We start from the raw sequence: 17,666 nt of genomic DNA, 5'->3' as shown, positions 1-17,666 counted from the left end.
ACCCCCTCCTCCGCAGCGGGAGGAGAACCAGCACTCATCAATGCTCCAACAGTTGGATTCGTTTTAGCCTGCTCTGTCGGGTTTTTATGCGGACAAGCGGCCCTTTAATGCCCAACATCCCAACATTCAAAACATTTAATGTTTCCGGTGCTTGCATGCGCACTTTCACCTGGTTTCGTCCGCCGCGGTTTCCGTAGACTCGTGAACTCGCAGGCGCGCGCTTTTAGGAAATCCTATAAACTAATGTTTATGCTCTAAAAACATTCTAAATGACTTCGTTTTGAGTAAATTATGGACGCTACCCAATCAGGACACTTGGAATACATTGGACGAGCTGTATGGAGGAATATTGACACGTTTTTTGTGGACTTTTATGGACCTTTCTGCCTCGGGCGCCATAGACCTCCATTATTTGAATGTCAGCAGACAGCAAGAAGGCTCCCAGATCTCCAGATGCATTTGAGATATCAAAAAAGTACTCCAGAGTGTTGTTCAGCATGGGGGTGAGTAGAAAATGAAGGCTAATCATGTTTTGGGTGTACTATGCCTTTAAATGTATTATAAGTTTTTAGCCTGTGGAGAAAATTCTGACACCCTGACACCAGGGCCTTATTGGAGATAGAAATTTGCAAAATAGCACTCTGTCCATGGTGCTGATGTCCTGCAGAGGCTGCACTTAGAACCTGGAGCCTCCATCATCCCTCCTTTATGATCCAAACCTTCTCATCATGAAGAGTTCAATGATGCAGCAAACACTCTGATGTCTGCTTTATTCTCAGCTGCACAAACAATCAGACTGAATCCTAACAAACCATAGAGGAGGAACAGTGTGTGAGGCCCTCTAGTGGATGTAGTGGAGTATTGCAGGTTCTTGTACAGAGTTCTGGTGTTTCCTGTCACTGTGGGCCTCACAGCACAGTAGTACACAGCAGAGTCTGTCACTGCAGCAGAGGAGATCAGCAGGTCCAGGTGTTTCTCTTCTCTCAGTTTAGTGGAGAATCTTGATGCTGATTTCAGATTATCTGCTGATCTTGAACTGTTGTAACCTGAGATGTACATGATGAACTCTGGAGGATTTCCAGGATACTGTCGATACCAGAAGAAATGATCAGTAGCAGTTATCTTATTGGAGTAACTGTAGGACAGAGTAACAGAGCTGCCTTCTATATTGAACTCTTCAGTCTTTGCTGCAGTGAGTTGTTGACAGTTTACACCTGAAGGAAGAAAATAAAATAAATGAAGAACAACAAGGATCAAATAGTTCTCTGAAAGACTCCAACTAACCTGTTCCTATAAGCAGAACCAGCAGAGTAAATCCAGATGTGAGCAAAGACAGCATGATGATCAGAGTTAATGTTTGAACTGTGTTGAATGTGGAAGTTTGTGTCTCTTCTATAGTTCAGTAACAGCTCAGCTCCTCCCTGAAGCTCTCAGCTCCTCTTCCTCCTGCTCAACAGACAGGTAACTGTGCTGTGTTGTTTAACTCCACTCTCATTGGTTGTTCTGTCTTAAGTTCCGCCTTCTCTCTTCCTGATTGGATGTTTTGTAGCCCGCATATATGCATGCTTAGAGCAGGAAAGTAAAATTTTATTCACGCTTTAATACCATGGTTACTATAATTAAGATTATGCTACAAAACTAATCCCAATTAAAAAAAACTAAATAACAGGAGAAAGCTGCTGATTGCACTCTGTAAAGAAGCAGGAGAGTGTTTAGATTTGTGTAACCAACATTAGCATCTCAAAATAATATTTAATTCTGAAGTATACTACATTTTATCAACAAAAACCTTTTTCTTCTTTTATACAACAAAATATTCTGTGTCAGACAGCAGTTCTGTTGCTGCAAAAATGGACAATAACTCCTTGGCTTTATTAGATGCACAACAGGTGGATTTAAAGCATGTGACACTTGATTAAAGTAAATAGAACATTTCACAGTGATAAATGAAATATACGCACAGCTCTAGAGCACGCTGGCACGGTATGGCTATTAGTCACCGCTGGGTACAGGAAGCATGGGCTGGGGTTCTTCTTCTTTCACCTTTTCTGACTCAATGCACTCTCTTAATTCTCTGTCTTCCTTTTCCTTATTCGTCTGCTTCTACCCTGTGGTCCACACAATCACAAGCACACGGTTTGATGCTACCTGGGTCTAGGTATAACTATTTATTCAGAGGCATGTACTATTCATCTTTTCACTCACACCTATAGTGAATGTAAGGTTTGTGACATGGAATGTGCAAGGAGCTGGCACCAGAGAGAAACGGTTTAAGATTTTTAACCAGCTTAAAAGATTAAATGCAGATGTTGTCTTATTGCAAGAAACCCATAAATCAGCAGCATCTATAAGTGATCTTAACTCCCCTGAGTTCCCTGATGTGTTTGCAGCCTGCTATAACTCTAGACAGAAAGGAGGAGCAATTTTAATCCACAAAAACATCAGTTTTACTTTATTAGATAAAATTATAGATCCTGAAGGCAGATTCATCATTATTTAAATATCTATTCATAACCAAAAGTTATGTATTGTCAGCATATATGGTCCAAATGTTGATGACCCCCCATTCATCCACAAACCTTTTTCATGCACTTTCAAAGCACAGGGACTAGGGTTGGGAATTGAAAAGATTTTCACGATTCTGATTCCCTTTTCGATTCTATGAAACGGTTCGATTCTTTATCGATTCTTTTTTCGATTCCAATTTGGGGGGAAAAGGAGAACAAACAGTTTGATTATCAGCATCAACTTTGTTTACTTAACTATTGCACAATCTTACAAACTCAACAAGATCAAGATGTCCACAGGAAATGTGAAACTGGAGTAACATCTGTGTTTAAATGAAAAATGAATACAAGAACAAACTTAATAACCAACAATGTCTAATAACAAATGATGGTATAACCTATTTTAAATAACAAAAAATACAAATTATAAAACAGTAGTAGGGAAAATTAACAGTTCTTTTGCAGAAAGATGAGCATATCTGCTTTTTCTGGAAGGATACGGGATCTTTCAGGGCTTAAGGTGTCTCCAGCCGTGGAGAACACCCTCTCAGATGGGGTGGAGGAAGCCTGAACACCAGTCCAGATAGCAAGGGCAGCGTATCTTGCTTGTTCCACCACCAGTTTGGCGCTATCCCTGCAGGGGATGGAGGGCAAGCTTTTATAGAGCTGGATTTCCTGATCTACCCTCTGGGCTAAGGGAAGACGGGGCTTTGATTCACAAAGTGACCGCAGCTCGTTGTCTTCCTCCTCGAATAGTTCTTCCAACTTGCGTAACTTGCGTAACTTACGTAACTTACATAAAAAACGTGACGTAAGTCGTGCTCCCCAGAGCCGGCGCTCTTGGCTCTGGTGCTGCGGGAATCGAAAAAAGAATCATTCAGCGAGCTGCCAAACGATGCCATGGAATCGGAAAATACGGAACCGGTTCTTAACAGGAACCGGTTTTCGATTCCCATCCCTAACAGGGACTGTTCTCTAATTATTAGAGGTGACCTCAACTTTGGTATAAATGGAGAAATAGTCAGGTTGAATACAACAGGGACTCAGCGCAGTTGGCAATCAATAAATATAGTCAAACAATACATGAGCGATTCTGGTCTTTGCGATGCATGGCGATCTCTTCATCCTAACAGTAAGGAATACGCTTTCTTTTCTAATGTCCATCATTCCTACTCTCGTTTGGACTATTTCTTAACCTCTTACACCCTAAGGGGGTATAAATAAATTTCTGCCTGACAAAAACACACAACAGTAAATCACTTATAGCCTCACAGCTATTAGATTTAAGAAGAAACTTTTGGTACCTCTGTAAAGGTAAGATGTCATAGAATGGTTTTCTGGTGTCAGCACCATTGTAGCTTTGACCCTGCCTGAAATATAGGGACAAAATACAAAATATTTTGCATTTTTTGAACCTCGCCAAAATTTTCTTTGAAATAAACATTGCAGAACACTACCAAAATATTATTTATAGCACAAAAAAGTAGTACAGACTTTTAAATCTAAATGTGTAAAAATATAACAAATTTGGACTCAATCAGATGAATCATATATATTTTAGAATGGTATTAGTGAGAAATTTCTTAGACGGAGAGGCCATTTTGGCACATTTATCCAAAAAAGTAACCAAACTGTGCCGAATGTGTTTTTTACATCAATACTGGGGGTTTGTTAAAATTACGAGGTCACGTAGCAGCTGGACCCGCCGGTGGGTCCGTAGGGTTCAAGGGGTTAATCAACAGCTGTCTGATGTCTCGGATGCTGTAATCCATCCTATTGCTTTCAGTGATAATGCTCCTGTTACTTTAACCCTAATAAATAAAAAAAATAGCCCCCAAAAACAAGAGCTGGAGATTAAATATATCACTGCTTAAAGATAAAGAATTTCTTTCAGTGCATTATTTATCGCAGAGAAAACTATCCTCATGAATTGGAAGAGTAAGGATAAACTCAGCATCAATCAGTACAGAGATCTGTTGTTGGATCATATTAATCTTAGACAGCATCTGCATCCCCATCAGACCGATCTCCCTGGGCTCCTTGATCGGCTCCATCGCTTAGTGTAGTGGGGGGCTGTGGGGTGAGTCCTATGGGGCGCGGGGGCTGGTTCGGGGGTCCTTGGGTCCTGGTGGGCTCAGGGGGGCGCTTGAAGAAGGGTGCCTGGCGGCTCTGGCCCCGGGGTCTCTAACCCCCATTGGGGCGGTGTCGCCCAGTGGCCTGCTGGCTTTTGGGCCCTGCTGCCGGTCCTTGGCCTTCAGGCTATGGTGGTGCAGCTGGTGGGGCCCCCCCTCTCCGGTGGGGATCTCGGGGAACGGGGGTGCCCATTGGAGTCAGTGGGGGAGCTGGCTCCCTGGGAGTGCAGTAATCACCCCAGTCCTTTGCTCCCCATCCCCGGATTCCTCCCTCTGCCTGCTCCATCACACTGCCACACATGTAGGTTTTTGGGGAGGGGGTCGTTACCGGAGGGCCCCACCTTCTGATGACGTCCCCCACCCCAATTTCATTTTGAATTTTAGATACCTCCATCTACAACATTTTCACAACACACATCTACATCTATGTAGGGCATTGTCTGGGGGGGTGGGGGTCAAGGGCACCCAGCGGGGGCTTATTTCATGGGCCTCACCACGGTCGGATCCCCCCATCCCCTCTCACATTTAGACATTGAGGGTTCTGGGTTGTCGATTGGGGGGGTGCGCTGGCACCGCCTGTCTCCTGGAAGGGGGTGGACTGTGCTGGACACCCCCTTTTGGTACTCCCAATTTTAATTACATCTGAGAGCAACACGCAACAACACCACATCTGAGCAGGAGCAGGGAGGATCGGGGTCTTCTCACACCCCTGTTCCCCGGCTGCCCGGAGTCTGGGGCCTGGAGGAAGATGAGCCGCCTGGTCCGTGGTCTTGGCGGGGGCTGCCGCCGGGGCCTGGGTGGCCTGCTGGCTGTCACTTCTGCTCTCCCCAAAGAAGGTTGGAGTGAGGGGCGTGTAGTGGCTGGGTGAATTAGAGTTCTGTCTCTGTCATTGGGTCCTCTAAAAACCTCCACATAACCTGAGAGAAGGAAATACTGGAAACCTCTTTGATATGGGATTTACATGACATGTCCTGATCAAAATTAACACCCAAGATTTTTTACTTTATTATCAGAGATCAATTTAATTCCACCTTAATGAAGTGACTGTAATCAGCTTCCTTTTCAGAGACTCTGGTCCAAAGACTATAACTTCTGTTTCTTTGCATTCAGGAGCAGAAAGTTAAGAGTCATCCAGGTTTTATGTCTTGAAGACATGCCTGTACTCTATGAAATGTAATAGTTTCATGTGGATTGGATATTGGTCTATATCCAAGAGTAAACATAATTGTTTTGTTTACTGTTTGTTGTTGGAAAATCTAGATTTCTCCTATTTCATATATTAATTTATCCTATAAATTTATACTATAAAAGTTTCACTCAGTCTGTTTCACCTGCAAGGCCACACCATTCTATGTGATGGTATTTGTAGACCAGACATAGCTTCTTCCCATAACAATCCAGATTCTCTCTCAGATTTTGCAGCATCCTCATCTGGTCACTATCCTTCCATTCATCTGTTTCTTTCAGATCTCTCCTTTCACAAACACTTCTTTCTCCAGAGTTACTTCCCGCTTTCACTCAGATTAATGGAATCAGTTTCTTTTGGGATGCGCGCTCAGAAAAATGAGCAGAACGCATTTTTCCTTAATATTTTACCTCAATGCTGAAATTCAAGGCCTCCATTTTCTCAGTAGATGAGAGCCAACCTTCCTTTCATCTCATCCTGACTATAAATCTTTATACCCATCATTGTTGTGCTGTGGTCCTTCTATATGAACTAAACTGACTGTTATTGCTTTTGGAGATCTGGGTGGGATGTAAGACACAGCAGGAATTTGGACATGAATCAACCACTTTACTAACAATGCTGCATACTGAGCTTCTGTTACCCACAATGCATTAGTACCATTCACTGATCTTTCACTGTAAAATACCTCTAAATAAATGCTGAATAAATAACCATTTTAGTTTTTAAACATAAATTATTAGTCAGTATTTTTTTTTTTTGTATTGTTCTGAAGGTTTAACATTACTTATGAAAACCTACTGCAAACAGAACAGGAATGAAGAGGATCCTCATCCCTTCTGAAATCTCCCACCATCTTCTTCATCTTTTTCATATTGATACAGAGGTTATTCATTAACAAATAATTATTTGAGAGTTTATTACGTTTCCTCTCCCTGTTCCTGTCAGTGTGGTAGATCTGCTGAGACTCTGCTCCTGTGGCTCCTCCCACAGTGTCTGATTAGCAGCTGTAACCACAGTGACTCTGATCAAACAGGAATTAGCAGAATCCATCTGATATGAAGCTGAGCTTTGAATACCACTTCCCTCCTCTTTGAAGAGGAGTCAGATATCCGTGTTCAGCTTTTTGTACAGCCTCTTCTACACTTTGTATCACTGTGTTTGCAGAGCACAGTAGTAGAGAAGAGAGCTGTGTCTGCCAGGGTTAGCTCTCTGATGGTCAGCTCAGAGGTGGTCATGATAAAGATGATGTTGTTAAATGGCAGTCTAAATGTGCCTCAGCATCTACAAAGTTGCTGCACACTGAACATCAGCAGCTTTCTGGTCTAATGTCCACCTGGACTCTCTGCTGCAGCTGTCCATGGTGCTGAACAGTCAGTTTGGTCCATTATAAGCAGAATTAATAAATATTCAAAGAAAACTGCAGAAAACTATTCCCAGTTAAGTATGATTCTGTTATTGTCTTTTAATTACTTTGATGTAAAAAAAAAAACATTTTTCGTATTCATTTAATATAATTCTGTGCAGACAATATATACCTGAATGCATCATTCAGTGTACCTATATGCATCATGAGGTTTTAGCCTGTGGAGATAAATCTCTAAGTAGAAGATTTGAGGTCTGATAGCTCGACAGAACTAGACGGACACATCTTGATGATAGAACAGCACTCTGTCCATGGTGCTGATGTCCTGCAGAGGCTGCACCTCCATCCTGGAGCCTCCATCATCCCTCCTTTATGATCCAAACCTTCTCATCAGAAAGAGTTCAATGATGCAGCAAACACTCTGATGTCTGCTTTATTCTCAGCTGCACAAACAATCAGACTGAATCCTAACAAACCATAGAGGAGGAACAGTGTGTGAGGCCCTCTAGTGGATGTTGTGGAGTATTGCAGGTTCTTGTACAGAGTTCTGGTGTTTCCTGTCACTGTGGGCCTCACAGCACAGTAGTACACAGCAGAGTCAGTCACTGCAGCAGAGGAGATCAGCAGGTCCATCTGGGTTTTATCATCATTGACTCTGAATGAGAAACCAGGAACTGGATCCTGGAGTTTATCTCCTGTTCCTGAATGAGAGACCAGGTACTCTGGAGGTTTTCCAGGATTTTGTCGATACCAGAAAATATAATCACCATAAGCAGCACTCTGAGAGTAAGTGCAGGACAGAGTCACAGAGTTTTCCTCTAAAGATGACTCCTCAGACTTTGTTGCAGTGAGATGTTGACAGTTTATACCTGATGGGAGAAAAACTGAATTAACCAAACATGAAAAAACTAAATACACATTATCATTTCTTAATGAGTCCAACTAACCTGTTCCTATAAGCAGAACCAGCAGAGTAAATCCAGATGTGAGCAAAGACAGCATGATGATCAGAGTTAATGTTTGAACTGTGTTGAATGTGGAAGTTTGTGTCTCTTCTATAGTTCAGTAACAGCTCAGCTCCTCCCTGAAGCTCTCAGCTCTTCTTCCTCCTGATTAACAGACTAAAATGCTCTTCTTTTTGGCCTTACGTTTGTTTTTTTATGTTTTAATGAGGCTGTGTCTTTACAGTATATTAAAACCTGCCTTAAACTTTATTAATATTTCACTGTTTTGTCTCTTGCTTTAAACTATGATTTAGATTAAATGTTAGATATTTAATACACATTTCTACTTCAAATTCACTCATCATGTGTACTTTGTTAGATCTAAAGTCAGTTCTAAAATCATTGCAGTGTTGTCAAAATCCACAACATCATGCATTTTTAAATTAGGAAAGACATTTTCCCCCTCCAGTGATTCTAATTTCTATTATTTATTTTTCGGGGTTATTATTAGTAGGGAATATAATAACTGAGTTTATACCTCAGTTGCTGCTCATTGTGTAAAAGCAATACCAAATATGGAATATGTTTTATACCAGATGTCAGCATCAAGGGTCTAAGGTCTGGTCACCTGACTTAACTCACCTGTAAACTAATGTTATTAGAACAGGAAACTTTACAATGAAGCGAGCTGAACATAGCTGGATTACTCCCAGCACATCCAGTTTAACCAATCCACATCAATGACAGGATCAGCGGTACCACCAAGCTGGTTATTAACTAGCTAACTCAACCCAGCTTTGACTGCAGCTTTTAGATGCATCCCTGTTCCATCACAGCTGAATAAAATGACTGAATTAACTTTTCAGAATGCCATCAAGTTTGGTAAAGACCTGGTAACAAACCATTCATTTAGTTAAGCTGTGTTCGAGCAGGTATGCATCTAAAACATGCAGGACAGTAGATCTTTAGGACCAGAGTTGGAGACCACTGGTGTAGAAGATCAGTGGTCTGACAGCAGGACAGAACTGGACTGAAACACATCTAGATGGTGGAACAGAACTCTGTCCATGGTGCTGATGTCCTGCAGAGGCTGCACTTAGAACCTGGAGCCTCCATCATCCCTCCTTTATGATCCAAACCTTCTCATCATAAAGAGTTCAATGATGCAGCAAACACTCTGATGTCTGCTTTATTCTCAGCTGCACAAACAATCAGACTGAATCCTAACAAACCATAGAGGAGGAACAGTGTGTGAGGCCCTCTAGTGGATGTTGTGGAGTATTGCAGGTTCTTGTACAGAGTTCTGGTGTTTCCTGTCACTGTGGGCCTCACAGCACAGTAGTACACAGCAGAGTCAGTCAGCTCAGCAGAGGAGATCAGCAGGTCCATCTGGGTTTTATCATCATTGACTCTGAATGAGAAACCAGGAACTGGATCCTGGAGTTTATCTCCTGTTCCTGAATGAGAGACCAGGTACTGGGGAGGTTTTCCAGGATGTTGTCGATAGCAGAAAATATAATCAGCATAAGCAGCACTCTGAGAGTAAGTGCAGGACAGAGTAACAGAGTTTTCCTCTAAAGATGACTCCTCAGACTTTGTTGCAGTGAGATGTTGACAGTTTATACCTGATGGGAGAAAAACTGAATTAACCAAACATTAAAAAACAAAATACACATTATTCTTTCTTAATGAGTCCAACTAACCTGTTCCTATAAGCAGAACCAGCAGAGTAAATCCAGATGTGAGCAAAGACAGCATGATGATCAGAGTTAATGTTTGAACTGTGTTGAATGTGGAAGTTTGTGTCTCTTCTATAGTTCAGTAACAGCTCAGCTCCTCCCTGAAGCTCTCAGCTCCTCTTCCTCCTGCTCAACAGACTCACAGCTTCTTTTGATTTCGGCCACAAGATTCTTTTTTTTTAATTTATTTTTATGTATTTATTTTTTTGTATACTAGACCCCCGTAGATCTGAGTGAAGCTTGTTTGAGGCAGGTGGTTTTCTCCGAGGCTCTAGCCCTGGACAATCACCTTTTTATTATTAGATTAAAACCAGATTAGATTAATCACTTAATCACATAATTCACTATATTTTCTCTCCTGCTTTAAACTATGATTTGGATCAACTGGATGATATTTAATAAAGATTTATACTTCAAAGTCACTCATCAGGTATTGATTGATTGACTTTATTGATCTCACAGTGGAGAAATATGCTTGTTACCTCAGCTCAAACAGTCAAAACAGAGAAGAAGAATGTCCCAAAGGAAGAAAAAGGTGCATTGGATATATACAGTGTGTCCACATATGAGAGCTTTTTTTTTTATTGCAGAATTATTATACAGGGTTACTGTGCAGGGTGATTACATGGCTATTTATATAGATGGGTATTTATAGTTATTGCACTGGGTGTCAAATATACAGAAACGGGTTACTGCAGAGGGTAATAATTTCTAATTGCCCATTATACATGGCACAAGTTACTGCTGTTGTAGGGTTGCATTGTAGAGTCGCAGCAGGGATGAACGGTAGCGCTCCTTTTTCCAAACAGGTTGTAAAAGTCCTTGACTGAAGGAGCTGCTCAGCTCCTCTCCAGTCTGCTGCAGAGGGTGGGAGGTGTTGTCCATGATGGATTGAAGCTTGGAGAGCACCCTCCTCTCAGCCACTTCCTCCAATGAGTCCAGGGTGCAGCCTAGGACAGAAACGGCCTTTCTCACCAGTTTGTTCAGTCTCTTTTTTTCCCGCTCTGCAGCTAGGGGCCCAGCAGACGACAGTGTAGAGTAGGGCTGATGCCACCATAGAGTCATAGAAGGTTTCAAGCAGGGGCCTGCTCACTCCAAAGGACCTCTGCCTCCTCAGGAGGTGGATGCAGCTCTGGCCCTTCTTGTACAGAGTGTCAGTGTTATGAGTCCAGTCTAGTTTATTATTGAAGTGAACTGACATTACATCTAATGTCATTTATAAAATCTTGCTTATGAATCATTGCAGTGTTGTCAAAATCCACAACATCATGAATTTTCAAATTAGGAAAGATATTTTTGCCCTGAACTGATTCTAATTTCTATTATTCATTGTTTTATTTATAGGAATTATAGTAACTGATTTAGTACTTTAGTTACTGCTCATTGTGTAAAAGCATAACCAAATATGGAATGTGTTTTTTATCAGGCGTCTACATCAGTAGTAGATTATTCCATATAATTCTGTTTCACTGCTGCTCCCCTGAGGTCTGGTCACCTGACTTAACTCACCTGTAAACTAATGTTATTAGAACAGGAAACTTTACAATGAAGCGAGCTGAACATAGCTGGATTACTCCCAGCACATCCAGTTTAACCAATCCACATCAATGACAGGATCAGCGGTACCACCAAGCTGGTTATAAACTAGCTAACTCAACCCAGCTTTGACTGCAGCTTTTAGATGCATCCCTGTTCCATCACAGCTGAATAAAATGACTGAATTAACTTTTCAGAATGCCATCAAGTTTGTAAAGACCTGGTAACAAACCATTCATTTAGTTAAGCTGTGTTCGAGCAGGTATGCATCTAAAACATGCAGGACAGTAGATCTTGAGGACCAGAGTTGGAGACCACTGGTGTAGAAGATCAGTGGTCTGACAGCAGGACAGAACTGGACTGAAACACATCTAGATGGTGGAACAGAACTCTGTCCATGGTGCTGATGTCCTGCAGAGGCTGCACTTCCATCCTGGAGCCTCCATCATCCCTCCTTTATGATCCAAACCTTCTCATCATAAAGAGTTCAATGATGCAGCAAACACTCTGATGTCTGCTTTATTCTCAGCTGCACAAACAATCAGACTGAATCCTAACAAACCATAGAGGAGGAACAGTGTGTGAGGCCCTCTAGTGGATGTTGTGGAGTATTGCAGGTTCTTGTACAGAGTTCTGGTGTTTCCTGTCACTGTGGGCCTCACAGCACAGTAGTACACAGCAGAGTCTGTCACTGCAGCAGAGGAGATCAGCAGGTCCACTTGTTTCGTCATTTTGTTGATTTTAGCAGAGAAATCAGACCTAACTGGATGAATCTCTCCAGCCTCTGTGATGTAGAGCAGGAACTCTGGTCTGGATCCCTGCTGCTGTCGGTACCACTGGATATTGTAGATAGAACCAGTATATTCACAGCTCAAACTGGTGCTTCTTCCCTCTGAAACAGCTTGTTCCCTCTGTTCCTGTGTGATGGTGTTCATGGAGCCCATGGCTGTAAAAGGAGTCATTAATGTCAGTTAGTCTGCAGGAGATTCAAACATGAAGAGACTCAGCAGAGGTTCTTTACTCTGTGCTCCTCATGTGATCACAATAAGGTTCATAGAGAAAATCAGAGTAAAGCTTTTCTCTGTGCTCTAACACTCACCTATGCAGAGAGAGAAAAGCAGCAAGAAGTAAAGTAACATGTTTTCAGGTAGAGTCAGACAGCAGAGGAACAAAGTTGTTCCACTGCAGCAGAATAAAGACTAAGAAGCTTCTCTGGTGCACAGACCTTCTCCTCAACATCAAGCTGCTTTTAGTGCAGCAAACACAAACCATCTCATTGGCTGAACCCAGCAGTGGGGGGAGGAGTCAGAGAAAAACATTTTACTGTTTCCTTCTTTTTTATTTTTTGCAGAGAACAATGAACTGAATGTTTTTTTCATTCCAAAAAAGTCTTACCTTTTCCCAGTCCTTATCGCTCTTCCTTGTATCTACAGATATTTTCGTCTAACAAATCCCCAATCCTCTTCCAGAAAAGGCTGTTTCCAGGACAGCAGAGAATTAGATCCTGTAGTGATTCATGGCCCGTCAGACAAACTGTTCTCTCTATGATTTTTTATTTTTTTTTTATTTTGTGCAAGATAAAGCCCCTGAAGATTCTCCTCTGCCTGAGTAAGAAATTTGTATAGTTTTATTGTAGATGATTAAAGTTTTCATGTGAATTTTGCTAAATTTCACTAATTGATTAAATATATTTTAGTTTAAAGGTTTCAAATTCAGTTTTTTGCCCACTTGTCAAAAAGAGAAAATTTAATGAGTCATCTGTCACCACTGGATGTCATCTCCTGTTGATGACCAAGGACCAGTAAAGAGGTAAGGCAGTTTGGATTTTTTTTTATTTTTTTTTTACTTTTGTTTTATTTATTTATATTATTTATTTTGAAGGGAATGTTATCCAATGTTAAATCATCCATATTGAATGATTTGCTGGTTTCAAATGAGGTTAAAGCCGTTTTGGAATAATCATGACAGATATTTTTGGCTAGAAAGGTTAGAAAAAATTATGTTTTTAATTCTTATTGTCTGTTTTTTGGAAAAACAGACATAAAATTAAATTCAGATTTCTATTTATTTCCCCAATTCACAACACATCTCATCTTAAGATCTTAAAATCTTATATATATAGTGCAAATATGCAGTATTTTTGGTTTGGTGTTATAAGTGTGATGCAGAGTCAGTGATATCATTTAGAGTTTTCTCAGCAGTTCAGCAGTCTAATGGGAATGGAAGAGAAACTGACCTGCTGGTCCTGCATTGAATGCTGGGAAGCCTCTTCCCAGAGGGCAGCAGGGAGAACAGTCCATGGTGGGGGGGTGAGGGGTCATTGATGATGTCACGGGCTCAGGACACGCAGCGCTGGGATGAAATGTCTTTAATGGAGGGAAGAGGAGCCCCCATGATCCTCTCTGCTGTTCTCACCTTCTTCCAGTCTGAGGCGCTGCAGCCTCCACACCACACAGTGAGACAGCTGCTCAGAACGCTCTCTATGGTGCTTCTGGAGAAGGTGGGGAGGATGGGTGGGGGCAGGTAGGCTCCACTCATCTTCCGCAAGTAGTACATGCGCTTTTGTGCTCTATTGATCATGGAATTTATAATAATATAGAAGCTCTGATTTTGGACAATAAATAAAAACAAAAATAAACCCCCTTGGTGTTAGTATTAATCAAGACGTGTCATTTACTTCCCAAAACAAAGAGTTTTTTTTAGAATGCTGTTCTTTCATCACCTGGATATTGCACATTTTAGAGATATCCAATCCAGGGGTGATTCGTTGAAACTAGTCCATGCATTTGTTACTTCAAGGCTGGACTATTGTAATTCTTTACTATCAGGAAGTCCACAAACTGTAGTTAAAAGCCTTCAGCTGATCCAAAATGCTGCAGCCAGAGTTCTGATGGAAATGAAAAAGAGAGATCATATCTCTCCTATCCAACTTCTCCTGTTTGGCTTCCTGTTAAATCCAGAATAGAATTTAAAACCCCTTTTATCACATAACCCCTAAAAAAAACAAGCCCCAATATTTTTTGGTAACTTATTTTCCTGAGAGGCCAGCTTCACTCTCAGTTTGCAGGCTCCAGGCAGAAAAGCTCTGAGCCAGTTCCCATGTCAGTGGATGAAAGAGAGAATACACAGTTTGATAGGGTTAATGATATTAACCCATTATTGTCCTAGAAAGAAATCAACACAGGACACAAGTTACTTTCTGCTGAAGAGGAGAGTGGAACCCGATGGAGAATGACTTTCCATGTCTGGGCTCAACTCTGGACTCAACTCTGTCAGGACAACTCCATCTTCTGCTTTTATTGTCAGATTTCAAAGTAGTATCAGCAGGGGTCAGAAGTTTACTCATACAAAGTGGGGGGTGTGCAGTTTTATTGCGGGTGGTGATAAGTCACCTGCAACCACACGGCCTGATAAGGCATAACACTTCCTTTTCTATGCAGGCCAAATGCCTGTAACTTAATACAAATAAAATGATGACATTTAGATTTTTCAAACACAGTCACAGTAAGAGTATGGGAGCTAATGGTATATTATCTTTATGATAAAAATCAAGACACTCAAATTATTCACTTTAAATTGCCACCAACTGTGGGAAAAAGGTTATTTATTTTCCAATTCCAATGTTGTCCAAAAACAAAATACAGAAGAGATCTCCTCTTTATCGCAAACTGCTTTTCACAAAAGAAACTGCACTCATCTTAAGTATATTTATACCATTTTCTAACATTGTTTTGTATGTGAATGCACATGCATGGCACTGAGTGCGCCAGTTCATAGCGTGTGGGCAAACTATTTGCAGTGTCTCTTCTGTTTGTGGCCATCCTTCTCTGTGTGTCTAATGGTCTAATGTGCAAATGGAAGTCTGTTTGTGTTTTTCAGCTTGTGTTATAGAGACCTTATACAGGAGAAAATTATCTGTCAGAATATGTGATGCATTTTATGAAATGGGAGGCTCAAAAGTTTCCCTATACACATACATCAGGGAATTCTAAGTGGACCTCATAAAAACCAACCTTCTTTTAGCAAAAACAGTTCTCAAATAATAGAGCTGCCACTGTTTTGTGTATGTAAGCATTTTTTCTTTTCTTAATATTTAAGCCTCTGTTTCTCTGCAAATTACCAACTAAGGAAGACATCAATATGTTTACACAGCTTCAAATAATCTCACTTCCACAAGAGTAACAGGACTACACTGAAAAACAAGCCGATCTCCAGCATCTAGAAACAAGGTTGTTGATGGCAGCAGCACAGCTGGTATTTCTCTCCAGGATGGAGTCACAGCCAAACAGCAACAGACCAGATGAAGCTACTATGAGAAAAAGCAGAGAGAGCAGAACGTTAGAAATTGAACTATTAAAAACTGCAGAATGAGAGAGTAAAGATAGAATGAAGCAAAATGATTAAAAGTGGTCCCTATGTCCTCCAACAGTCTCAGTTTATATCAGCATAAATATAGAAAAAAGCTCAGAATACCTGCGCATTTTGGAAGAAGTATAAGAAAGGTAGAACCAAGGACAAAACTATAAGTTTTATCAAAGTTAACAGGGTTTCTGCCTCACAGATAGAAACTGGTAGTTGGTAGAGGTGCCTGACAATTAAAAGATCTGATTAAAAGATAATTATAAGTGTTTTTCCTGGGTGGTGCGGTCGCGGTGGGTGTTGCGGCCGGTCGCCGGGGCTTGGTGCCGGGGGGCGGGGCGTGTTTCGGTGCTCTGTGGGGCTGGGGCGTTTCGGTCGGCGCCATGGGGGGGCTGGTGTTCGGTGCCCGGCCCTGCTTCGGGGTGGCCGGCTGCCGGCGGGGCCCGCGGACTCGTCCCCACGGCTCCCCGGGGCGCCGGCATGGCGGTGGCTAAGGGGCTTCTTCGTGGCTGTCTCTCCTCCTGCCTTGGTGGGGGTCTGATTTCCGGGGCTGGCCCCGCCTTGGTGCCTTCGCTTCTGGGGTCCCCTTGGGCGCCTGGGGCTTTGGGTCTCCCGGCGCTGGACTCAGTGCTCTGGGGGGTGTGCCTCTCCGGCTCTCCACAACCACTACTGAGCATTTTTTCTATGGTTAAAACTTTACATGCACAAGTTCACCCTCACAAACAACTACAGGTGCTAGGCTTCAGGTACTTAGAGATTCACTTCCAAACAGAAACCCCACATTCATATCTTCAGGTAACACAGAGTACATGTCAGACTTAATAATATTACTTTAGCGATAGTTTCAAGGTGTTGCTTTATTGTATATCTCGTACCATGTCTTTTGGTTGTGCTGTTCTTTTTTTTTCCATCTCATTACAGGTGTTGAAGCAGACTGAAAATGTTTTGTCATTGTCTCCTTCCTATCTCCTCTTTCTTTCATCTTTTGTCCTTTTTTTTCTTTTTCTTTTTCCTTCTTCTTCTTCTGTTTTTCTGCTCTACTTACATTGCAGTGTCCATATGAACTGTAAAACTCCCTGCATAATTATAATAAAGCAATTTATATGCATGAAACAAGTAGAGCAGTATGGCAATTGCGATACCGCTACACTTGTGAAAGTAAAATCTGTTGGGCTCCTTTTGGCATCAAGACAATTATTCTTATTGCCACCTTGCCAGACAGGATACTGTAAAAAAAAAAAAAAAAAAAAAAAAAAAAGAACGAGGCACGTGACGTCGCCCGGTACGGCGGAGCCGGGACCCCACCCTGGAGCCAGGCCTGGGGTTGGGGTTCGTCGGCGAGCGCCTGGTGGTCGGGTTCTTCCTCGCGGGACCCGGCCGGGCCCAGCCCGAAGGAGCGACGCGAGGCCATCCCCCAGTGGGCCCACCACCTGCAGGGGGAACCATGAGGGACCGGTGCAAAGAGGATTGGGCGGCAGCCAGAGGCGGAGACCTCGGCGACCTGATCCGCGGGCGCTTGGACTAGCTCTGGGGACGTGGAATGTCACCTCACTGGGGGGGAAGGAGCCCGAGCTTGTGCGGGAGGTGGAGCGATACCAGCTAGAAATAGTTGGGCTCTCCTCTACGCACAGCCAGGGCTCTGGAACCCAGCTCCTTGAGAGAGGCTGGACTCTCTTCTACTCTGGAGTTACCCGCGAGGAGAGGCGGAGGGCGGGGGTGGGGCTGCTTGTCTCCCCCCAGCTCAGCCGTCTCGTGTTGGAGTTCACCCCGGTAGACGAGAGGGTCGCCTCCCTTCGCCTTCGGGTTGGAGGGAGGACTCTGACAGTTGTTTCGGCCTATGGGCCGAACGGCAGTACGGAGTACCAGGCCTTCTTAGCATCCCTGGGGAGGGTGTTAG

The 17,666-nt window shown here is 42.5% G+C and overlaps 4 gene segments (V, D, J or C); all 4 read right to left on the bottom strand.

The window, feature by feature from the left end:
- Positions 1-726: 726 nt before the first annotated feature.
- Positions 727-1,444, bottom strand: LOC119778445. The segment is given in 2 exon segments: positions 727-1,214; positions 1,285-1,444. Coding segments are annotated over 2 exon segments (543 nt in total).
- A 5,948-nt stretch (positions 1,445-7,392) lies between these two features.
- LOC119778430 lies at positions 7,393-8,281 on the bottom strand. The segment is given in 2 exon segments: positions 7,393-8,060; positions 8,139-8,281. Coding segments are annotated over 2 exon segments (534 nt in total).
- A 962-nt stretch (positions 8,282-9,243) lies between these two features.
- Positions 9,244-9,998, bottom strand: LOC119778434. The segment is given in 2 exon segments: positions 9,244-9,760; positions 9,839-9,998. Coding segments are annotated over 2 exon segments (534 nt in total).
- Positions 9,999-11,733: 1,735 nt separating this feature from the next.
- Positions 11,734-12,640, bottom strand: LOC119778436. The segment is given in 2 exon segments: positions 11,734-12,356; positions 12,510-12,640. Coding segments are annotated over 2 exon segments (510 nt in total).
- Positions 12,641-17,666: the final 5,026 nt, after the last annotated feature.

This window comes from Cyprinodon tularosa, unplaced genomic scaffold, assembly GCF_016077235.1.
Source record: "Cyprinodon tularosa strain WSP-4 unplaced genomic scaffold, ASM1607723v1 ctg1330, whole genome shotgun sequence".
NCBI classification, from domain to species: Eukaryota; Metazoa; Chordata; class Actinopteri; order Cyprinodontiformes; family Cyprinodontidae; genus Cyprinodon; species Cyprinodon tularosa.
The sequence above is the reverse complement of the archived record's forward strand: the minus strand, read 5'-3'. Positions and strand labels throughout refer to the sequence as shown.